This window comes from Crotalus tigris, unplaced genomic scaffold, assembly GCF_016545835.1.
Source record: "Crotalus tigris isolate CLP2741 ecotype Arizona unplaced genomic scaffold, ASM1654583v1 scf7180000019721.812232, whole genome shotgun sequence".
Classification (NCBI taxonomy): domain Eukaryota; kingdom Metazoa; phylum Chordata; class Lepidosauria; order Squamata; family Viperidae; genus Crotalus; species Crotalus tigris.
The window spans coordinates 699,525-724,274 of NW_024097681.1; the positions used below are offsets into that span (position 1 = coordinate 699,525).

General features: G+C 36.7%; 1 protein-coding gene across 9 annotated transcripts; it reads left to right on the top strand.

Moving 5' to 3' along the window:
* Positions 1-98: 98 nt before the first annotated feature.
* On the top strand, positions 99-24,335 carry ILF3 (interleukin enhancer binding factor 3). 9 transcript variants are annotated; one of them, XM_039364309.1, is made up of 20 exons: positions 99-263; positions 1,618-1,698; positions 1,771-1,997; positions 8,767-8,947; positions 9,942-10,089; positions 11,470-11,561; positions 11,921-12,016; positions 14,420-14,531; positions 14,892-14,989; positions 15,271-15,382; positions 15,465-15,593; positions 15,800-15,999; positions 17,216-17,374; positions 17,913-18,050; positions 18,146-18,319; positions 18,498-18,651; positions 18,961-19,014; positions 21,473-21,715; positions 23,131-23,250; positions 23,699-24,335. In XM_039364309.1, exons 2-20 carry the CDS (start codon positions 1,696-1,698, stop codon positions 23,827-23,829), a joined length of 2,571 nt encoding a protein of 856 aa, XP_039220243.1. In that variant the 5' UTR covers positions 99-263; positions 1,618-1,695; the 3' UTR covers positions 23,830-24,335. The 9 variants fall into 9 exon arrangements, with proteins under 9 accessions (XP_039220243.1, XP_039220239.1, XP_039220244.1 ...); XM_039364305.1 differs by having other exon boundaries at positions 100-263; positions 21,473-21,823; XM_039364310.1 differs by having other exon boundaries at positions 100-263; positions 23,131-23,241.
* The last annotated feature ends 415 nt before the right edge of the window (positions 24,336-24,750 follow it).

A 24,750-nucleotide genomic window follows, 5' to 3' on the forward strand; every position in this document is an offset into this window, starting at 1 on the left:
CTCTCTTAACCCTCTAACGTGCGAAGTTTAGTTAACGCCTCTTCTCTCCGCTCTGATTGGAGGAGAAAGCTATCTCCGGATCACGTGGGCGAGCGATCTCACTTTCTCCTTTGTACCACCCCTCCCCCTACGCTGCAGTTAGAGCTGAACCAAGTCGTCGGTGTCGCCGCTTTTGCGCGGGAACCGAGCGCTCGAACGGCTGATCGACGAAACGCTTCGCGTGGAGATACTACCGGTCACCCTCGATGGGCCCTGCCCGGTCGGTAAGTAGAAGACAGCGTAGCGTAGGAAGGCAGCGCTAAATCCCATGATTCCCTCAGGTGAATAGATTGGTCAGACCGGGCGTGAAACACGCGTGTAAATAGGATGGCATAGTGGATAGATGGATGGATCTGCGGCTCGCGGAGAACTGCCTACCCCTCTGGCTCGCCACTCGCGCGCCCGCTCCATTGTGTGGAGGCAACAAAATGGCGGCGGATGGGTCAGGAGGCATGGGGTGGTGAGCGAGCGGGGGAGAACAGTAATGGCGCGTGAGTGACTTAACGGGAAGCGGGTAATACTTGAAACTGGGCGCCCTTATCTGGTCTTCCAAAACTTGTATCGGTGTTGGAGTGGCATCTCATAATGACGCCTTTGCTCCTCCTGGTTACCGCAGCTTACACACACACACACGCGGACATCTTTTTTCGGAGTGCTGCTTCTGCCCTCGAGTTCCTCTTGAAGGCAAAGAGGGTTTAGGGTTGGCTTAGGTATCTAGAAAGAGTGGAACGCTTTCCAGATATCTGATACCTTAATCGACCCTTCGATTTCGTATGATTGCTCTTCTAGGGCTTGTTGCTTCTCTCTTTCCCCGGAAGCCTTTGCCTTTGGGGAGTACGCGATATTTTCTCAAGTCCGTATCCCCTAAAGTTCCCCTGTGTATGTGCGCGCCCTTTGCAGGGCTTCTTGTGGGAAGCCACCTTTAAAGACCTGAGGTTCCAAACTCTTGGTGAAAAATTGCGGCATTAAATTGTTCCCTCTTCCCTTGAGGACACGTCGTCTAGGCCCTGACGGATGTATATAGGCAGGCAGGAATAAACTTTTCAGATGGGAAGGTTTTGCTAGTAACCCCAACTCCCTCGTGGAGCAACAGCAGAGCTGGAATTACCTCTTGCATAATGTTTGCATATAATTATCAATCAAATGATCAGGCAGATTGTTTCGGGATTATTAATGTAGTGTGAGATTCTGGTATTTTCTCAAGCTGCTTTTGACCAGATCTCTGTTTATAAATAGGATTTGTTAGGGTATCAAAAGTTGAGACTTAACCGAGGAAATAGTGGTGATGTTTGAACTTCATAAATTCAGAGTGTTTTGTTGGAGTACCTATATATAGAATTGTGCGGTTGAAATTCATCTATTGTTTGGGGGGTGCAATCTTTATGATTAGTAAACTCCGTATTTTAAATGGTTCCAATGTGCTACTTGTCAAGAGTTCTTTCTGTTAGAAACCACTGAGGTTGATGTACATTACGTGCAGTCATATCTTCACAGGAATATGAATGTTTGATTTTCTACCAAATTATTGCAAACCTTCTTGTTCAATGAACTTGGTGTTTTTTTAAAAATTCATTTCAGAGTACCTGAACACAGTACTAGTACAGCTTAGAAGAAAGATTTTCTTTGGAGAAAAAATCATCAAGGATCTGAAGCAAAATGGTAAGAATTTGTCATTCAGAAATGAGATGAAATGCCATGTATTTTTGTTTTACTTTATGTTTTAAATTTCAGCGGCCAATGCGCATTTTTGTGAATGATGACCGCCATGTCATGGCAAAGCATTCTGCAGTTTATCCAACTCAAGAAGAACTGACAGCAGTTCAAAACATGGTCTCTCACACTGAACGTGCTCTCAAAGCTGTTTCTGACTGGATTAATGAGCAGGAGAAAGGTAATAATGAGCAGCCAGAACCTGATACCATGGAAACTGTAGCTGAAGAAGAGAACAAAGAAGGAAGGTATGTAACTTTATTCATAACTTGCTCTTACAGAGGCTGACAAGTTTCTGAAAAGAATTTTCTGCTATTTGAGATGCCAATGGCCATTTGCAGTTTACATTAATTTTTTTAAATAGTAATTTTATTAAAATTACAATTAAAAAGATAAGAACTAATAAAATTAAGAGAATAAAATGTAAAAGTAGTGCAGAAAAGAAGGGAAAAAATAAATATAAAAAGGCAATCAGTCCTAGAGGGGATCAACCCTGACTGCTCTTTAGAAGGCCAGATCCTGAAGTTGAAACTCAAGTACTCTGGCAACCTAATGAGAAGGAAGGACTCACTGGAGTAGAGCCTAATGCTGGGAAAGATTGAGGGCAATAGAAGAATGGGACGACAGAGAATGAGGTGGCTGGATGAGTCACTGAAGCAGTAGGTGTGAGCTTAAATGGACTCCAGAAGATGGTAGAGGACAGGAAGACCTGGAGGAACATTGTCCATGGAGTCACGATGGGTTGGACACAACTTCGCAACTAACAACAACAACAGATAAAAAGTTGACTTTGTCTTCCATTAACTATAAACAATTTTAACTGATTATTAACTTCACTTAAAATATGAATGATTTCTTTCCGGATTTCATCTCACATCTATAAACAATTTTTAAAACCTTGTCATTCAGTCCTAGTTTAGCAATTTTAGTCTTTAATGACTCAAATAATGTCCCACAACTAGATTTCTTCTCATTTTTTTCTTTGTCCTTTCTCGCAAAATTCTTCCAAGCTTTAAGAAGCCTCTTATAAAGTTACTCATTTGCTTCATTAAGACATCAGTTAGTTTCATTTGTATATATGAATATGCAATGCATCTACTTCCATATTCCCATAGCACATCATTTTTAGATCCACTTTCAAATCAGTTTTACCTGGTAAATTTTGTTCCTCTCCCATATCTTTAATGGCAGACACTCTTAAAATTAAAATCTCTTGTTCATAAATATCCTTCAATATATCCAATGTTACTTTGTTCTATTTTGTGTTTGGAAATCAAATTTGAGTGCTCATCTTGTTTAATGTATTCAGTACCTATGCACTTGACTTTATTTTTCTTATCACTTAACTGCATTTTATTGATACTTCTGAATCTTGAGTCTTTTTCAAAGTGTTAGCAATTCCCCCCAACTTGGTGTCATCTGCAAATTAAACGAGTTCCCATTCTTTCTCCTGGTCTAGATTGGGGTCCCCAACCCCTGGGCCGCAGATCAGTACCAATCCATGGCCGGTCAAGAACCAAACTACACAAGTGGCAGGCAAGCGAAGCTTTATCTGCACATGCACAGGATCTAGCTTGCATGCAAAATCACCCCTCCCCCCGGTCTATGGAAAAAACGTATTCCATGAAACAGATCCCTGATGCCAGGAAGATTGGGGACTATTAGTCTAGATGATTTATGAAATTGTTGAGGATTACTGGGTCTAAGAAAGAATCTTGTGATATGATTACCTCCATGTAGATGTAATTTCATTAAGGATTATATGCTGGGTGTGGTTGGTCATCCAATTCTGAATCCCATCTGGTGGTGGTACTGTCTATCCCAAATTTTTCTAACTTAGCAAGAAGTAGATTGTGGTCTACTTTGTTAAATACCTTACTGAAGTCCAAGTATACTACATCCACAGCATTTTGTAGATCCACTAATTTAGTTATTTTATCAGGATATAAGATCTGATCTGCTTTTAACAAACATGCTGGCTTCTAGTAATCACCTTGTTCATTTCACAAATCCTTCATTTGATAATCTTTTCCAGGATTTCCCCAGGTATTAATTTCAAGGTGATTGGCCTATAATTTCCTGGATTCATTTCTCCCCTTTTTGTAGATTGGTACCGTATCAGCTCTCAGTCTAATACATACAACTCCCATTTTGATAGCTAGTTTATTATAATTTATAAGCTGTTTTTTTTTTAATTTTGGCAAACTCCTTAGCTTTATGTAATAAATAGGATAGGGAGAATGAATTATTTTAATTGATGACTTAGAGAAATCCAGACATCTTTCTATCATGTTGTAACTGCAGGTAGTCCTTTCTTAATGACCATTTGTTCAGCGACTATTCAAAGTTATGACACTGAATGAATTGTCCTTGAAGTTGTAGTCATTGCAAGTCCTTGTCACATGATCAAAATTTGGGTGTTTGGCAGCTCACCTGCATTTACTTTTTTAAAATATGATTTTTAATTAAACATTTTCATCATATCTAATAATATTTTCCAGGTCTAAAATCTAATAAACATTTCCTTACTGGTTTATTATTTGTATTCTTTTTAATTTTTAAAACTACAAGTTTTTTTAGTGTATCTAGTAAAACATCCTTTTCCAAATGGTTCTTTTGGCCTGTCATTTTTGGTTCCACTTTTGGTACTTACCATGTCAGATAGTCATTCTTTCATTAACATCTGGACATAATCTGTACATAGAAGTAGACATAATTACTGATAGTGTTAATATTATATTATTAACCTCTGGCTCTATTCTTAAAATATCTCTCTTAATTTTTAAAATGTTACATAATACATACAAAATTTTGTGCCATTTTATGTCGAATAGTAACTGACCACGCTTTTATTCTTTTTTTTCTGCTTTAAAATCTTTAGTATCCACTAAAATCCAGTTTCTAAAATTATCACCTATCATCTTAGGACTCACAGTAACCAGATAATAAATCTGTTTCCTAAGAGAAGCTTAACTTTTATAGTTAATTCCAAAATCTTAGTGTAAAAGTCAATATTCCAAATTCATCTGGACCCTTTATTTATAAATTTCTTGGATCAAAATCTTATTTAGCTTTTAGCTGTTTATTTCAATTTTTTTAAATTCTTAAGCTTGTAATTATTATTGTTTAATTCAGAATTGTTTGCACTCCTCCAGTGAAGACTTTTTAAACTTATTTCTTTATTCAATTTCTATAGCCTTATTGTCCTGAAGGGCTTTAATAGCTTTAAAATGGTTAGTAAGCAATTTCTAAAAGGTTATTGGAAAGTGGGGTTTGCAAATTTAGTGTCCTTTAAAATGTTCTGATAGGGTTGTGAGCTAGATGATTGATCACTTCATGTCCTAACATTCAAACATGCAAAACCTGTCTTGCAATTTCCTCATGAGTAGCCATCAGAGCACATGTGGGCGATCTTCCATCTTCCTTATGTGGAGACGTTCTTTGGTTATTGCCATGGTCTTTGGTTCAACTTTCATAGAGCCCTTTTTAGTTCACTGTACCTTCCCTAGAAATCCAGAATTGTACTTAATGATCACAGGGACACTTCAGCTCCTCTCACCTGCCTGTCTCTCCCCATTTCTGCCCTTTTGGGTATCCGGGGCTCTGCTTGGCGTGCTCCGCTTGGCCTGCTGGCCCTGCCAACCCCAGCTGACCTTTGCCATCTTTTGCTGCTGACCATTTGCATCTGGCCTGGACCTTTGTGCTGCTGACTGTTCTTCCTGAGTCCATGTGTAGCCTTGTTCAAATTGCATATGGCTTTTTCATAAGATTTTGAAGCCTTCCAAAGCTTTGCGAGAAAGCAACACATGGCCTTGGAAGAAGATCTGGGTTGGATAGCAGCTACTTTGCTCAGGGGTCATGCTGGTGCACCTCTTCAACAATGGAAAGGAAGAGGTCAGCTGGGAGCACCATGGCCAGTAGAGCCCAGATTTGGCAAATGCAGGGGAGTGCAGGGTGGCTAAAAGGTTGTAGATGAGTAGATGGGGAGAATTTAAAAGGGAAGCAGTCCCTTATTTTACCAGAGTTGGGGGAAGCTCGGAGGGACCAAGCCAGGAATGGCTTGTGTGGGTCTTTGTCCAATGGCTGGTCATCATTGATAAATTACATTTATTTATTTATATCCCTTCATTATTTGTATAAGTAACTCAAAGTGATGAACATACTTAATCATCCTCCTATGTCCCCACAACATCAACCTTGTGAGATAGGTGACTGACTCAAAGTCATCCAGCTGGCTTTCATGACTAAGATGAGATTAGATTAGAACACACAGTCTTCTGGTTTCTAGCCTGGTGCCTTATCACTAGACCAAATAGGCCGTATATCAGTGGGAATTGCCAGAATTGCTGTGATGCAGTCATATGATGTAACACTTCAAATTGCATTGCATAGCAACAGAAATTCTGGTCCCAATTACCGTTAACTGAAGACTAGCAATAATATGGCTTTAGGTAAATCATCTTTTCTCTCAGCTTTTTACTTGATCTCCAGATGTGACAAAATGCTTGGCGTGCATTTTGCAATGGAAGTGAATCATTTAGTACAGGGGTGTCAAACTGCCGGCCTGCAGGCTGGATGCGTCATGCCGAGACTGTGCCCACCCCATTGCTGGCAATGGAAAAAAATGTTATGGTACATCGCGTGACATTGCAAGTTTGACACCCCTGATTTAGTACATGCAGTATCACAAAAGCATATCCCTTTAATCTCAGCCAACATGCCTCTTAAAACAAATGTGAGCAAAGAGAATTTTGAACTTTTGCAAGTGGAATATATTTGCTAATCTGTTTCTATGACTGACCACTATCCCTTTTGCTTTGATGATACCCAGAAATCACACTGATTACTTGAGTGAGAAATATGTAATTTCTGACTTTCAGCATAACAAACCATGGATATGCTATTTGGGGGGGGGGCATTCAGTAGATTGCACATGCACTGCCCTCCCCCTATTTGACATAACCCGTATTTAATAGCATAATAACTTTTTATGCAGCTTTTTATGGTTTTGGATTAAAGGAATGTATTAATTCTCCATTACATTTTGCTTAATGGACTAGTTTGTTTCTTAACATTTCAAGAAAAAAACAAGCTAAGCATTTCAGGAACTGTCCCATCCATTGGCAGCTGCAATCTTTAGGGGACTGAAAAATGAAATACTGAAACCCAAGGTTACACCCCATCAATACAGAAATGTTTGCCGCTATTCAGATAGATAAATAAGATTTCCCAACTTTGATCCCTAACATCACACAACAGTGGCATTGCCTCAGCTGTACAAAACAACATGGGAAAGTAGTGTGGCTCTTGATGACAAAAAAAAATAACTATCCCTGTGCTAATATGTCAACACAATTGCTATAGCCTTTAGTAAATGTTGAAACTTGACAGAGCACCAACTTTCTGGAAAGTTAAAATAAATGTATTTATACGCATAAACTAAATTTTACTAGTTGGGCAGGAAATCCTGTCTGTTATTCCAGAGAGATCTAATGTTGGAACCTCTAATATGACCAAAGGCCTGCTGGTGCAAGTTCTGGCAAAGCAGAAGGTGGGTGTTCAGTTTATTTAAATGTTTGTATCACATGCTATTGTGGTTTCTATCCAACGCGATCCAGTTCAGTGAGGAGAAAAGTAAGGTCCTACACTTAGGCAGGAAAAACCAAATGCATAGGTAGTACATGGCTCAACAGTACTTACAGAGAGGGATCTAGATGTCCTAGACACTTAAGTATGAACCAACAGTGTGCTGCAACTCTCAAAAAAGATAATACAGTCCTAGGTTGCATGAAAAGAGGGATAGTTTCAAGATCACTTCAAGTGATAGTAACACTTTATACCATAGTGGTAAGGCCACACTTAGAATACTGCATCCAGTTCTGGTCACCATCATAGAAAAAAGATGTTGAGATCCTGGAAAATGTACAGAAAAGAGCAACAATGATGATAAAAGGTCTGGAGGAAAATTGTATGATGAACAATTGAGGGAGCTAGGTATGTCTAGCCCAGGGGTAGGCAACCTTGGCTCTTTTATGACTTGTGGAATTCTGGGAGTTGAAGTCCATGAGTCATAAAAGAGCCAAGGTTGAGGGGCTGTCACGAAGAGGGGATTGACATCCTGGGACACCAAAGGGCAGGACAAGAAGTAATGAAGCTTGTCAAAGAGAGATCCAGCCTAGATGTAAGGAGATATTTTATGACAGAGCAATTAAATAATCTTGCTTCCTGCGTTGTGGATGCTCAACCACTGGAAGTTTTTGGGAATAGACTAGACAACCGGAATTATATACGGTTCTTGCCTTTAGCAGAAAGTTGGACTAGAAAGACCTCCAAAGTCCCTTCCAGCCCTATGATTCTGATTCATGATGGGTTGCAATATTAAGAAAATTATGTACCTCTGAGGCTGACATTAAAATTTCCCTAGATAGAGGTATATCTAAAGATGGTGTTGCTGAGAAACTCTGCTAACATACTTAGTGATCAAAGGGAAATTGCTTTTGGTTTCCTCTTCGAAGTTAGAGAAAAAGAGCTAAACAAATTCAACAGGGTATGTAAATACTGTATCATGTTTAGATGTTTAACTTTGGAGAAGGAAATCTTGTGATTATTAACACTCCATTTGAAATCATGGATCTCTATTGCAGCATGTAATACTATGTTTTTTTAAAATGGACATTTCTTTATTCAAAAAGCACTGAACAAATACAACTTATACTAGGGATAAAGCTACAGTCAAGGGTGCCTGATCATAGCTTCCAGACATTTGGGAAAATATTTTGCAATTTGAAATTGTTGGCCTAGTAAAATAGATGGTTTATTGGTATAATTTAATAAATATTGGTGCTGAAAATGTTACATGATTATTCTACTTGAACATTATTGAACAGAACAGTATTAGCATTGCATAAAGCTTCAGTTGTATACACATATATATATACATACACACACCATACACATATATATATACATACACACACACATATACACACATACATACATATATATATCTCTTTATAGTGAGCAGAAGACTACAGAGCACTTGACTAGGACACTTCGTGGAGTGATGCGTGTTGGTCTTGTAGCAAAAGGCCTCTTGCTGAAGGGAGACTTGGATCTTGAGCTGGTTCTGTTATGTAAAGAGAAACCCACTATTGGTCTTTTGGAAAAAGTAGCCGACAATCTCAGCACACAGCTTGCTGTGAGTATAAAAATAGGTTAATGTGTAGTATCCTAATATTTATATAATGTTTTTTTATAATATATACTATTTATTTATAATATGTATATAATGAACTGTTGGTTCTATGTTACTGGACTAACTTTGGAGTTTGGTATTCCATCAAGCTTGCAGTATTCCTGCTGTTCATAATCTAGAACCTCTTTAAGGCGTTGTGATATTCATACAGCTGTTTAGAATACTCCTAGTAGTGTCTGTAATATCTTCATAATTAAAACTTTCTAGGTGTTTATTTACCACCTGCTTTTTAAATACACTGTTTTAAGAAATTGTCTGCTTGTGTTCTCTCCTACAGATTTGATTCCATCATAGATAGATAGATAGATAGATAGATACAGAGATAGATAGATAGATAGAGAGAGAGATACAGAGATAGAGATATATTTGCTTCTTAAATATTTGAATGTTTAAATCAGATCATTCAAGTTACTCAGACCAATTGGGGATTTCAGTGTCTGTATAAATAACCCTGTTAACATTATTTTAGAACAATACTTACTGCACAATAGTTTTAGATTGCTTTGGAAATATTCTTTCATAGTTCTCAATAACGGTTGATTTATAAATATAATGTAAATCAGCAGTAGTAACAGTTTTTCCAAGTACCTCCTTCAGTATTCATTCCACATCTGGAAGATACTTAAAAAAGAGGAGAAAAGGTTTTAGTTAGCTTTTCAATGTTGGCCTGTCCTCAGAACCAACAGGTTTCTTTCCCCCCCCTCCCCCCCAGGGGGAAGAGACTTTTCTTACTAAGATAGTAAAGTCACAAAGAGTATACTACTTTAAAGATTTGGTTGCTGGTATAGAAGGTGAACATCCCTGAGGTACAATTGATTTTAAATTACTATTGATTGTATTAATTATTCTGAAAGGACTGCTTTTGCCCCTGAACTCTAAAGTGAATATTTGGAAGAGACAAAAAGCTAAGAATATAAAGTATTTTCTTGTGTTTCAGGCTATTACTGAAGACAAATATGAAATTATTCAATCTGTCAGTGATGCTGCAATTACAATTAAGAATACAAAAGAACCTCCACTGACACTTACTATTCACTTGACATCTCCTGTTGTCAGAGAAGAAATGGAAAAAATGTTAGCTGGAGGTATGGAAGACTGAAAATTGCTAGCAGCCCCAGAATGAGTTTCCAGACTGACTTTGCTAATTATTATGGTGTACAGTTTCTTGATTAGGCAGAGTAATTTCATGCAAGTCAATTTTGTATCACAATGTTATACAGTTTCTTGATTATGGGTCATCTGACACAGATTTCTAGAATTTGAGTGATTTTTTTCAAATAAAATGCTTTTTTAAACACTTAGGCCGTTTGGTCTGGCCTAAGCTTTTTTACAAGTGTGTTACTTCATCACTTGTGCATAAAACTGTTTCTTTATTGAATGTGAATGTTGATTTTAATGATACATGTGCAAACCCAAATCTCTTAACATACTGACATTTTAGTTTTTAAAACTTTTGCATGTTCATGAAATTCAGTGTATTACATAAAGCAGTTTGTGTTGCAGCAAAAATGATTATCTTTCTATGTTTTTCTCCTTAATTTTGGCATATTCAATTGAATTTTAAAATACAATGCAGAGTTTTGGATAAAGTTACTGTATTTTTTGTTTTATTTAGATGGGGCCTAATTCACATGTCTGTATAATTATAACCATACAATTGCAGCTGAGTTACAGAAAGCAGTTCACATTTAGTATTTGATACTACAATATGTCTAGCATATTATTTGCTTGCTATTCTCATGCATGACTTTCACACAATTTAATTGCTGGATCATATGAGGTGGAATTCATACTGACATTTTGATGTGAATTTTAACAGTGAACTTTTCAATAGCCAGAAGAACCATGCATACAATAAGCTAAAACATTGAAATCTTTGAATTTGCTTTATTTAAAACACGCAGGCTTTTTCCCTTTCTTCAGTTTTGCTGCAGCACAGACCTGTTATTTGTTCCCTAATTGTTTTATGGTTTGATATCTGACACATCTACCAAGCCTTCTAGTTTGTCGATTTTAGGGACGCTGGACCTTTGACCAACAGGACGCACTCTGTCATGGGCTGGGGCCAGGGCAGTCAAGCCTTGTGGGCGGAGGGGGTTCCTTGTAGAAAGGTTCTTAGTTATGTACTACTATTAGATTTAGAGTGGGAATCTAATTTTAACCTTCCATTTTGTTGGTTATTCTAGTTCTATAGCCTGGTTGCAATAGTCTAAAAGCTATCCGTTTCTGTAAGGTTTCTTTCCCTGTATAAAAATGAGTTAATGCCTCACATTGTTCTCCTTACTTAGTTGTCACTTCATAAGGATGAAAAAAAATCTATTGAGGCTATACTTTCAGGTACAGGGCTTTAGATCAGAGTTCTGGGAGCCTCAGCTGCCCTTTAGAAAACTGCCTCATCCCCTCTCCACCCGACAGAACCCCCTTGGTCAAACTGTACCTTGTCTTCTTATTCCACCCACGAATAGAAACGCTATCAGTCAACGACTCACCGGACGTTCTGGACAGGCAGAAATGCCTTGCTGCCTTGGCGTCACTCCGACACGCCAAGTGGTTTCAGGTTTGCATTTTGTTCTTATATTTGTCTTTAAGTAGAAAACTTGTAAGTTATAATTGCCTAACTTCGTTAAAATGTTTTAAAGTGATTGTAGATGTGCAGAACTTAGCATCTGTTAAATGTACAGTTGCTAAAGAAGCACGATGAATTTAGTTTTTCAGAGAAATGGCATAGTTCCTAGTTGCTGCTTTGTGCTAAGAGTAAGTTTTCATACACAGTAACAAAAATTTATAGAAATAAAAAGCTATGGAAATGTATACATAGTTTACCCTTGACAAAGTAGCACTACAAAAATGTATATTTTGTCTCAGATTGATTTTCACGTTCATTACTGACCCCTTCTTGCTATTAATTTGTTTTAGGCCAGGGCAAATGGCTTGAAATCATGTGTCATAGTCATCAGAGTGCTGAGAGATCTCTGTACCCGTGTTCCTACTTGGGCTCCACTTAGAGGATGGGTAATCTAATAAATTAAATTTCCATTACTGTTTACAAATGTGTAATGATAAAAATGTTCTGTACATAATGGCAGACTGTTCTAATTTTTTAAATAACAAAAGAATACCTGTAAAGTTAGGCAATCTTAAAATGTCCCCGTTTTTTCAGAGATCTTTAGTGAGACATTGACTGAATGTGGTCTCTGTCAAGAAGTTCTTATGCAGTGCAAAATTCTGTAGATAATGGAGGTTGGGAATTTTTTTCTAGATTTTATCTTCAGTGTTCAGAAATACGTCGCTTAACTTAACCAGTCTCAAATATTGAACCTGTCCATTAAGGTTCTAGTAAGTGGATAAGTTCTAAACCTGAAGTGCTATTTTTTTAGAAGTGAACAGTCAATAATAAACTATAGTAGAATGTTTTTGATTTCTTAATAAAAGTGTTGAATGTCTGTTATATTACTGTGCTTCTATCTAATGCTGTACATAATGAGGGTGAATGCTGTTAGACATTTTCCCTCTTCCATTTACATATGCATTGCTTACCTACAGGCAAGGTGGTCTGTTGCTGCCAAATATATTCACAAATAATAAATTAAATCCTAATCTTGTTTGCAACAAAATGAGTTTGATTTGAAGATCATGGGCTCATGGTTCACCACAATGCTGACTGTCAAATTGTTTTTGCTATTTTCTTTAAGTTATAAAGAGATTGAATAAAACTTACATACCCAGATGTGATGGGCAAAGCGGTCCAAATGTTAATAGTAAATTCTGCAACAGTTTGCAATTCTCAGCTTCTACTTGACAAATGTCTCAACTTTTATTCTGGTAACATTTAGGCTTTTATAAAAGTAACTTTGCCATTATGGGAAGACTAAATTATTTTGGATACTTATGAACAGAAATTAAACAATGTTAGATATTGCATTCATACTTTCCTATCTGAATATTATGTCAAAAGAACTTATTTGGAAGTAGAAATATTATTGACATACATTTTGCATATCTGACATCTTGTTTCTTTCCTAATCTATAATCAGCAAACATCTTAAGGGTGCTTAAATAGCAATGCTAATTTAAGAGAAGATCCTGATAGAATTATTCTATTTCTATCTGCAATCAGATGTTTTTCTGTACTTCTAAGTATAAAAATAAAAACAAAACATTGCCATAGAAAAGCAGCACCATTTAGCCTCAAGCCTTTTGGAAATGTGGGATTATAGGATGTTTCTCCCTACCTATTCTTAACTCTTAACTGATAATGTTTGGATCAGACAGTTCTGTAGGTATCTGCATGATAAGCCATATTCACATGACAAGCCATGGATCAGTACCAGCACCTTAAATTGCATCTAGAATTTAATCAGTACAAGTGCAGGGCCTGTAAAGTTCTGTTAAATGTCCTCTAAGGTGAGCACTAGCAAACACATTTTTTAAGTCCCTGCAGTTTTCTTGGAAAGGGTTTTCAGAAGTGGTTTGCCATTGTCTCCTTCCTAGAGTTGAGAAAAAGTAACTGGACCAAGGCCACTTTGTTCCTAAGGTGGGACTAGAAGTCCCCCAGTTTCTACTCTGATGCTTTAACCATCACATTAAACTGGCTCTAGCAAGCACATAGACCACCACATTTTTGAACTGTTGCTGTTTCCAAGTAGACATTAAGGGCAGCCCTTAAAGAATAATAGTCAAGGCAATGGTGATGATGGCATGAGTTACTATAGCCAAGTCCCCTTGCCAAAGGTACAGCCACAGTTATTATGTCAACTGAAGTTAGGCATAGGCCCCTCCATCAACCCTCAGTTTCCATGGATTGATGAAGTAAGAGCTGTCAGTCCAGAAGAACCCCTGAAAAACAAATCTTAACTTTCTTCCTTTCTAATTTAAGCCTAATTGTGGAAAATCTGAAACTTTTTTGACTTAATGTGAAATAAAAAAATGAATATATTAATTCAGTATCATTTTTTTGTTCTAAATGGCACTTGTTCTTATCCCAGACTTCCAAAATTAGCAGAGAAGAAAATAGCATTTTATAGTAGAGAAAAAAATCTGAGTAAGATTCATTTCCTAACTTTAGATTAGAAGTAGTCCTTGTTTAAGTAACCACAATTAGTACTGACAACTTGGTCATTATGCAGAGTAATTGCTAAATAATATCGCACTTGTGCTTATAAACTTAAGCTTTCCTTTGCTTTACAGACCTTAATATGAAATAAATAAATAAATGCAAGGACAGATTGCGAAGTTTTTCATAACTGTTGTAATTTCAAACCATAGCTAAACAAGACAACTGCTGAACGAGGACTGCCTGTATATTTTGTAACTGCCTATCATGGATAACAGAAAACTATGGTCAGAAAGATCTGTGTTTGTATTATAGATTTTGACAATTGTTCTATTTTCATTGTTTTGGAAATTTCTTTTCAGCCTCTAGAGCTGCTTTGTGAGAAATCAATTGGAACAGCCAATCGGCCCATGGGAGCTGGTGAGGCACTGAGAAGAGTTCTTGAATGCCTTGCATCTGGAATAGTTATGCCAGGTTAGATGGTCCTTGGCTGTTGAGAATTTCAATGGATATTTGTTCTCTTAACTAGTACAAGTTAGATTTCATCTATTTCATTTAAGAGTCTATATTTAGGATATAATGATATATTGAGTAGATGTTCTTTGGACCCATTATTCCGATTCCATTTTGGAGCATTTTTATACTTTAGCAAGCTTGCCACATTATTGGGATTAATGGTCTGCAATTTAGAGTAGATCAGATTATCATCCATTGAGTCAACTTCAGTTGGATTACTTACATTATTGAGTGTTAGGTGATATTAAGGGAATATTCAAGTTTACATAGAGATCCTAGGATAATTCTCTGCATATCTTCCTTGTTTCCTGCCTTCAGATGGTTCTGGTATTTATGATCCTTGTGAAAAAGAAGCCACTGATGCTATTGGGCATCTAGACAGACAACAAAGGGAAGATATCACACAGAGTGCTCAGGTATAGTTTTGATTACAGATGTTACAAAACCGCAATGAGTTCTTAATGGTAGCTAGTAACCTCCATGAGGCTGACTTTTATTAGAAAAGGGTCCCATTTCACTAATATAGGAGGCTTTTATTGATTGCCAGAAATAAGGTATCAGGTTTTTAACACTTTTCTTGATTACTTAACTATGATTTTTTTAGAAGATGTTTATGTGAAATACTGGGACTGGGTGTTGTTTTAATAGATGTTGGGAGCAGAGTGACTTTTCAATAACTTCCATTATTTCTTTCTAGCATGCTCTAAGGCTAGCTGCTTTTGGACAGCTTCACAAAGTCTTGGGAATGGATCCACTGCCATCAAAGATGCCCAAGAAACCAAAAAATGAAAATCCAGTTGACTATACTGGTAAGTTTTGAAACTTGTGAACTTTATTTCTCAGAGATTTATTGGCCAGTGTATTGAAATTTTGAATTCTTTATCTTACCAGTCCAGATCCCCCCTAGCACAACATATGCCATCACTCCTTTAAAACGTCCCATGGAAGAAGATGGAGATGAGAAATCTCCAAGCAAAAAGAAAAAGAAGATTCAGAAAAAAGGTATTGAGTTGACAAGAGGTAGGTTTGCTTAGTTTTTAGGTGTTCACTAAGATAGTTATTTTGGTTACAGTGTTATATGTAACTAGATGAATAGGAGAAAGTTCTCAGAAATGACGGGCTTTATGCTTTTGCTTGATAGCAATAAAGACTGCATTTAGCAGTTGGCAGTATTAATGCATAGGCTCATATGAAGATGTTATCTAAAAATAATTTCTTTTCTTCAGAGGAAAAGTCAGATCCTCCACAAGCTATGAATGCTCTTATGAAGCTGAATCAGCTAAAACCTGGACTTCAATATAAGCTAGTATCTCAGACAGGTCCCGTTCATGCTCCTATATTTACTATGTCTGTGGAAGTTGATGGCATCACTTATGAAGCTTCAGGACCTTCCAAAAAAACAGCCAAGTTGCATGTAGCAGTAAAGGTAAAGAATAATTGTAATAAGTGCCTTTGCTTTTAAACATAGCTTAATTTATTCTCAGAAAATGAATTGGTGTCTACTTATTTGATTCTTAGCCAGCTTTATTTTAGGCAACTCAAGGATGCACACATACTTTATATTTCTCCTGTTCCCCTGTTTTCTTTGGATTGGTCCATATCACCCAGCCAACTTTTATATCTAAGGGAGGATTAGTAGTCTCCTAGTTGTAGCCCAGCACCTTAGCCACTAGACCATCCTGGCTCTCGAATTTCATAAATTAAAAATGTGTTTTGTATGTGTCTCTGTGTAGCCAGTATATGTTTGTGTTTATTATGATTTGGCATTAGCTGAATTAACAAACTGTGTTTCCAACTTGGGTCTTGCCTATTGTTGGGCGGCAGTTTTGTAAAAGGAGCCTATTTAGAATCCCTATAACATTTGCTATTAAATTGAATTAATTTTATTGGAAGTGATTATAGATAGTACTCGACTTACAACAGTTCGTTTAGTGACTGTTTGAAGGTACAATGTCACTGACAACAGTGGTTTATGACTATTTTTCACAGTACCGTTGCAACATCCCCTAGGTCACGTGATCCAAATTCAGATGCTTGGCAATTGACTCATTTATGATGATTGCGACCTGACAAGCAAGGTCAATGAGGAAGCCAGATTCACTTAACAACTGTGACAATAAAAGTTGTAAAATGGGGTAAATTCACTTAACAGCTGTCTCAGCAACAGAAATTTTGGGCTCAATTGTTGTAAGTCAAGGACCATAAATGATTTAATTCAGTGGTCGCCAACCTTTCTGGCTCTGTGGATCAGCAGTGGGGGGAAAGGGTCTGCTCCTCACACAAATGGAACTTTCACAAGCGTGCACTTATTCTCATGCAAGTGGAACTGCACGTGTGTGCTCGCCAGTCATTTCCGCAACCTAGTTCCGAATGGGCCCCTGTCCTGTACTGGGGTTGAGGACCCCTGATTTAATTTACTTTCAGTAAAATTTAAATGTAAATTAAATCAGACTTTTTTATTTGTTCCCTTCAACATCTGGATTTGCCTCTTAAAGTCAAATGCTGAACAGCCAACAGATGAAAAATGGATTATTTCTATTTGAGTGTGGGCTGCTCCTTTCAAGATAGGTAATAGGATTGTTTAAAGTTGATAAGCCATACAATAATTATTAGAACAATTATAGCTAATTTCTTGTTTTTAGGTTCTGCAAGACATGGGATTGCCTACAGGTGTGGAAGGTAGAGAGAGAGGTGATGAATCAGCAGAGGAAACTGATCAGAAACCAATTGCAGTTGCTGTTCCTCCTGTAGTAGAAATTATTTGTACTCCTAGTGCTGCTTCTCCTTCAGAGCAAACAGAGGTGAACACGGCTTACCATGCTCTTAGATGCTTCATGTCTAAGTGTTATGTTTCTACTTCATTTTAGAAACTTTAAAATTATTATCTTTTTCTGTGCTTTGCTTCACTCCACTTAGCTCTCCTATCACTAACATTTCTGAGAGTGTTCCCCATTGAATCATATTTTCTAGAAAACATCTTCTATGTAGTGTTCTGTGGTCTGTTTAAGGAAATAATTCCTAAACTATATGTTATTGCTGTCTCTCTTATATTCTCCAACTACATGCAAATCTTAGGGACCTGTGCCTGTATTAGCTTCTGTCCAGAGAATGTTGCCATGCATTGAGGACGTTTCTAACAAACTGGCTAAATAATAGGCCTGTGCTGGCTTATTTAGATACTTTATTAATTTAGGGCCAGAATAATATAAGTATTTCGCTTAGTGTGCATTTACCTTTCTTTAATGTGTAACTTATAATTTTGAAATATTAGAGGAAATACTAATGCTTTTTAACATTTAATCAGACATATTTTCATTGTGATTTTTGTTTTTTACTTAGAATGTGAAACAGCAGGGACCAATATTGACCAAGCATGGAAAAAATCCAGTTATGGAACTCAATGAGAAACGGCGTGGCTTAAAATATGAGCTGATTTCAGAAACTGGTGGCAGTCATGACAAACGGTTTGTGATGGAGGTGAGATGACTTGGTCCACAAAACTCTGTTCATGATTGCTGTTATAGTTAGTTAAAGTTGCAGCTCTATTCCTGAAATCATTTCTCATTTCGAAGGTTGAGGTTGATGGCCAGAAGTTCCAAGGAGCTGGTTCAAATAAAAAGGTGGCAAAAGCTTATGCTGCACTGGCTGCATTAGAAAAACTTTTTCCAGATGCTCCCCTTCCAATGGAGCAGAAGAAAAAAAGAGCCCCTATGCCAGCAAGAGGCGGACCCAAATTTCCTGTAAAGGTAGGTATATGCACTACAGTTTATGATTATATTGGAAATAACCCATGTTTTTCTTTAAAAACTGAGCCTTAAAGTTTGATAGATATTTTAAAGCCCGTTTGAATATGCAGTTTTCACATGCTGTAAGTGGCCAGAGCCAGGAATTAACACTTTTCTTATATTTTTCTAATTTCAACAGCATAATCCAGGCTATGGTATGGGAGGTCCTATGCATGCTGAAGTACCTCCTCCTCCAAGCATGCGGAGCCGTGGCAGAGGAGGAAATATCAGGGGCCGGGGCCGTGGCAGAGGTGGATTTGGTGGTGCCAGTCACGGAGGGTATATGAATGCTGGTGAGTTGCATTACTTTTATGCAACTATGACATTTAGAAACAATATGTTGCCTTATGTAACTTAATTAACCTTTGAAATGTTATATCTTATATTTGAGCTTATTCTAGTCATAAAGTTTGGAATTTGGCTACTCTATTTGGGGTGGGTGAAATGTTGCTGGGTTTGAGAAATACTGGCTATACTGGGTTCTCTAGAATCCACTTTGTGTGTGTTAAAATATTTAGATACTGTGCAAACATAAAAACTCAATTCTATATTATTCATTTCACATACTTCTAATTGTATACTGTTTTTGGAATTTCTCCTAGGGGCTGGATATGGAAGTTATGGCTATGGTGGCAACTCTGCAACAGCAGGCTATAGTAAGTGTTTAATGGGAAAAAGTAGACAACACTCTGGGATAACAAACTCAGTACTATTTTGCATAATGAAATGAGCAAATATTTTTTTAAAGTTGATTTTAAATTTCTCTGCTTTAAGCCAAGTGAAGCAATACACCATTATTGTAAAACAGTTCTCCCTAAAATACACAATTTTGTTTTGAAAGGCCTTTGATGGGGAGGGGGGATGACGGGAGCAGAGAAATAAAAAATAATTTTTAAAAATGTGGCACATTTTGCCATCTTCAAAAATTCTAATTTTTTTTCCTCTGCTCTGTCTCCCCCTTTTGTAGGTGACTTTTTCACAGACTGCTACGGCTATCATGATTTTGGGTCTTCCTAGATCATCTAAAAGTATTGCACATAAAACAACTTTTTACTCCAATTTTCTCGAACTCCAAAACCAATGTGTTCGTGCTGTGTCCCTGTGCTTCACTGGGTTTCTCAACAGTGGCTTTTCACCGCAGCTTTCTGAAACTTAGCCTACAAACAGTGGCAGTTTTAATTGTGACTTGCCTTTGATCATATGGATGTACACTATTGGGGAGCAAAGGTTCAAGGAATGTTTTTGTGCATTATGCACAATAAGAACCAACTCTGTTCTGCTTACAAGCAAAAGGCCTTTGTTTGCTTTTTATGGAAAGCATTTTATTTTTACAGAACTTGCAAAAATATGCTACTTTTTTGTCTTAAATTTTCAAGAGATTTTGTACAAATTTTAGTCCCAAAAAGTGGGTAAATGCTTGTAATAAAGCGAAATTCCTTTTAATTATTCTGAAACTAACAACCTAAATTTTGAGCATGCATATTCTTAACGTGGAAATAATATGTGCTGATTTTAATCTTTACGTCCATTGGTTTCTTGTATTAATATAAAATGCAGGACCTAAAGTCTGAGTTACACTTTTTGGGTTGTATTATCTTTAACATTTCAATGGTTTGGTTAACTGCAGTGGGCTTGTTGCAGTTCTTACAGGATGTGGCTCTTTTTTCTTGTTCTCCAGTACATGTTCCCAGAAGATGAATGTAGTATCACAAGACATGAAAACTACTGAACGTTGAAAGGCACAGGGAATAAACTAGTTATTAAGATTTTTAATAAATGGATTGTTTAGTTCTTTTTGCTTTAGTAGCCATATTAAATGTGATTAGTCTGATTGCTGCCTTAAGAACAATGTTAAACCTAATTTAGTAATTAATGAAATAAGTGCAAGTACAGTGGAGATATGAATTTGGATAAAGGCTCTAAATATAAAAATGACATTTGATATCAGTTTAAAAGAAAAACTAAGTAAAATTCATTATTAAATACTGTTATTCTGGAAGAAGCAGTTCTGAATGTGTTTTAGGAATAATTTGGATTAAGAAGTAAAATTACTCCAAGTAACAGGTTTATGTTTCTTTGTGCATGACCTCTTACTGAACCACAGCTGTGAGTTCATTTATAACTTTACACTTTTTAAGCATGTAGCTTTATGTTTTATAAAGCATAACTGGTAACTTGTATGCTAATTATGTGTCAGAGCTGATGTAGTGTCTTGTGTTCCTTTAAGAACAAAAATCTCTGGTTATACATGACTTGAGACAAACTTCAAATTGAATTCAAAGTGGAGAGCCAAACACTTTAAAGTGAATAGCAATATGCATTAAATGATTTTGTCCCCATGGACAAAATGAGCATGTAGTGGCTCAGAAGTGCTTATTTTTATTTTTTCGGGTTTTGACCAGAGCAAAATTGAGAGGGATCTTATGGGAAAGGCTAGAACATTCAGTCCTTGTGTTCTAAGCCCACCTGCCAACCTTTCTGTTCATTCCCTCCCATTGTTTTGTACATTTCTCCTTGTGTATTACTTCCCATTAGTGGCTTTGCCTTTACTCTGCTCTCTTCCCACACCAAGAATGCATATGTTTCTGCCTGTGCCATGCAGGGAACATTTTGTGCAGAGTATATGCTATGCACATTGTTGTAAGTACTCTGATTTTGTTTCCAGCTGTTACCATCTTTATTTTACATTCTGTCACCAACTGAAATATACAACTATTTAATATAACTTCGGAATAATTTTTAATTCTGATTTGGGAAATTGCTATTTACAAGGGACTCCACATTTGCAAAACACTATATTAGATTATTTTGAATTACACACAGCTCAACATGGTGGGATTAATTAATATAAAGTACAATGATACACTTCATGCCAGAAGTATATATTATATTCAGTCTTTACAATTGTTAACAAGAATTAGAAAATTTAATTTGGCAGGTAGGTATTTTTGTTTTTTTTTATTCTGCAGACAGCCTACTTAATGTTACTTAATTGAGAAGGGATCACTTCAGAACAATTTCATGATTTCAGAACAATTTCAATATATCATGAATATGATATATTGAACATGAGTATTGCCTTTATAGTGGTTGACCCTGCTTTCTTGTCTTTAGGCCAATTTTACAGTAATGGTGGCCATTCGGGCAATACAGGTGGAGGAGGTGGTTCCTCTGGCTATGGTTCCTATTATCAAGGTGGTGACTACAGTTCTCCTGCTCCTCCTAAGCATGCTGGGAAAAAACAACCACATGGTGGACAGCAGAAGCCTTCTTATGGCTCAGGGTATCAGTCCCATCAAGGCCAACAGCAACAATCATATAACCAAAACCAGTATGGCAATTATGGTCCTCCACAAGGCAAGCAGAAGGGCTATAACCAAGGCAACTATGCTTCTTACTCAAATTCCTATAACTCTCCTAGTGGCAGTGCCGGAGGATCAGAGTACAACTATGAAAGTAAATTCAGTGAGTTTCTTGTGGATGGTGGGGTGGAAGTTGAGAAAGATTCAAATAGATATCACATAAGTTTACTTCTGATTTATGCCAAATAAATATGCTTAAAGCCATAATGTAAAGACAGAGAAAAGATGGGAATAGTTCAAAAAGTAATTAGTGGCTTAAGCACTGCTATTTATGAGAGATAGTTGAAATATGAGCTGATTTCACTTAACATAGTTAAGTAAATCTGGCTTCCCCATTGACTTTGGTTGGCAGAAGGGTGCAAAAGGTGATCATATGACCCAGGGAACTTACTGTCATAAATATGAGCCAGTTGTCAATGTTTGAATTTTGATCACATGACCATGGGGTTGCTGCAACAGCTATAAGTGAAAAATGGTCATAAGTCACTTTGAAATGCTGTTGTAACTTTGATCGGTCACTAAACAAACTTGTAAGTCGAGGACTACCCGTAATTGTTGGAAGTTGTCTACTATTGCAATGATCAGATAAAGAGCAGTTTAAACTTGTGAAATAGCAGATACTAAGCTGAAAACTAGATTTAGAATAATATTTTGAAAGTTTAGTTTAATCAACTTGACAAATTAAACTGAAATGTGGCAATGTGGTAACCTTCCTCAGCCTGGTTCACCCTTGAATGACAAAATTGTTGGAATAAACATCAACAAAATCTAGATAAGCACCATTTGGAGAAAGGGAAAAGATGGCCATTGTCAAGTAAGCTTGAACAAAATGGAGGTAGTTCTTGAGTTATGACAGACCCCCCTCCCAGGCACTTATGACCCAGATTTGAAGTTCCAATGAAGATCCTCCCATGCAGTCACATGGTCACGTTTTATGGCTGTTTGCAGCATCTCACAGTCACATGACTGCAATTTATGATATATATTTTTGCTGGAAACCAGTGTTCACTTCCAGTTTCCGCAAAAAAACCTTGCCCATTGAAGACAATAGGTTCATTTAATGCCTGCCATGTTTGTTTTATGACTGCTGCATTTGCTTAACAACCACTACAAAAATGTTAAATTAGTCAATCAGTTTGGTGCCTCAACATACAACCATCATGACATGACAGAAATTCTGGGCCCCATGTTAGCCATATATTGAGATATACCTGTAAAAAAAGTATTCATGCATTGCAGTTTCTGGCATCTAGATGCAGAGTAGTTTCTTTGCTGCAGCTACTATGTTTTAAGACTGGGTAGAGAGAAGTGAGCATCTTATATATAGAAAGTGGAGACAGCCAATCATTAATCCTGGATATGTTCAAAGTAATTTGTATAGGTGACTAAATATGCATTCTTTGATTGTAGATTATGGTGGTGGACGTGGAGGTGGTGGTACAAACAGCTATGGTTCAGGAGGTGCCTCCTACAATACCAGTGGCTATGGAGGAGCTGGGGCAGGAGGTTCATCTTACCAAGGTAAGCAAGGTCAGTATAGAGTTAGACATGCAAACTTAAAACACTTGTGTGTTAATGAGACAAAAATTTTCCTGCAGATGTTGAATTGGCTGAATGGCCAACTGTTATCTGTGGATAGTATCAATACTCTTTGCATCCCTAACTCTAGTAAACTAAAGGGGGAAAGGTTTTTTTTGTTTGTTTGTTTGTTTTTAGCTCTAGGCATTAGAAAAGAAGGAGGGAAGAGGAATGGGAAGTTTTGATAATCCCAGAGCACTTAGTCAAGGACCAATATTAGTTATTGAACTGACAAAGTAAAATATTCTTAAGTGGTCTGAAGTACAGCTTACATGTTGTAATGTATATGCCTGTTATGTTTAGTTTGGTGTTCTAAATATTTTTAGAACATAATAATTGAAAATGTATAACCAAAGTAGCAATTACAGTGGTATATTAAAGCAACTTCTAATTTTCCTAGGTGGATATTCTCAGTCAAATTACAATTCTCCAGCTTCAAATCAGAATTACAGTGGACCTCCCAATTCCTACCAACCTCCACAAGCTGGATATGGTAGAAATGACCATAGCATGAACTATCAGTATAGATAAACGAGTTTGTTCTTGATGGGTCTGTATCTTTGTTATCTCTTAAATTTGCATAACCTTTGAATATTAAGTTTTATTGCATCACAGTAAACATGTAAACCCTGTTTTCCATGTTGCAGTGCTCTTTGTGATATCAGTCACTAATGGTTGAGTACATTGTGATTCCATAATTAGCTGTATTTTGGACATTTAATGCTGTATTTAATGGTTTGTTAGTTTGCCATTTCAGTTTTTTTGTCTAAATAGAATTTGAGTTCAACATCCCTCTTCTGTTTAAATTAAATTCAGGTGTTAACACACAGGATTGCTTTAAATAGATAAGGGATGTCTTCTGCTTTTGTGAAGTGAGTTTAAACAAGCTTTCTGTATTTTAATGCTTTAGTGTTTTTCAGTTTTATAAGTGATTTATTTTTAAATTTGTGGGAAAGAGTGGGTTTGTATGTCTGGGTCTTTCAGACAGCTCCTGGATTATGCTGAATGTAGACAAATAAACATAAAATCTTCATGTGTCTGTCTAGAATGTTATTCCGCCCCCAAACTATTTTTTAAACAGTAAAAGAATAATACCAATACTATATTTTAATTTTAAAGAAATGTTAGCCTGATATATTTTATTATTTTTATTTATTTTATTAAAATACTCTTCACTTGCCCTAACTATTATGCCAATAATACTCATGGGCATTTGCTTTTTTTCTTTTTAGCCTGTTGTGGAGTTTAAAGTTTTTATTAACTTTTGATATCATCTTAAATCTAATTTCTTTAAAAGATTAGTAATAAATGAGGCAATGTGTGATTAAGGGATTCCTTGATTGTGCATGTTGTGTTTCTGCTGTGGTGGCTTCCTGGATTCTGTATTATGTGCAATATATATTGTGGCAACAAGGGCAATTATATTAAGTTGTGTATCCCAAAATTTAGCAT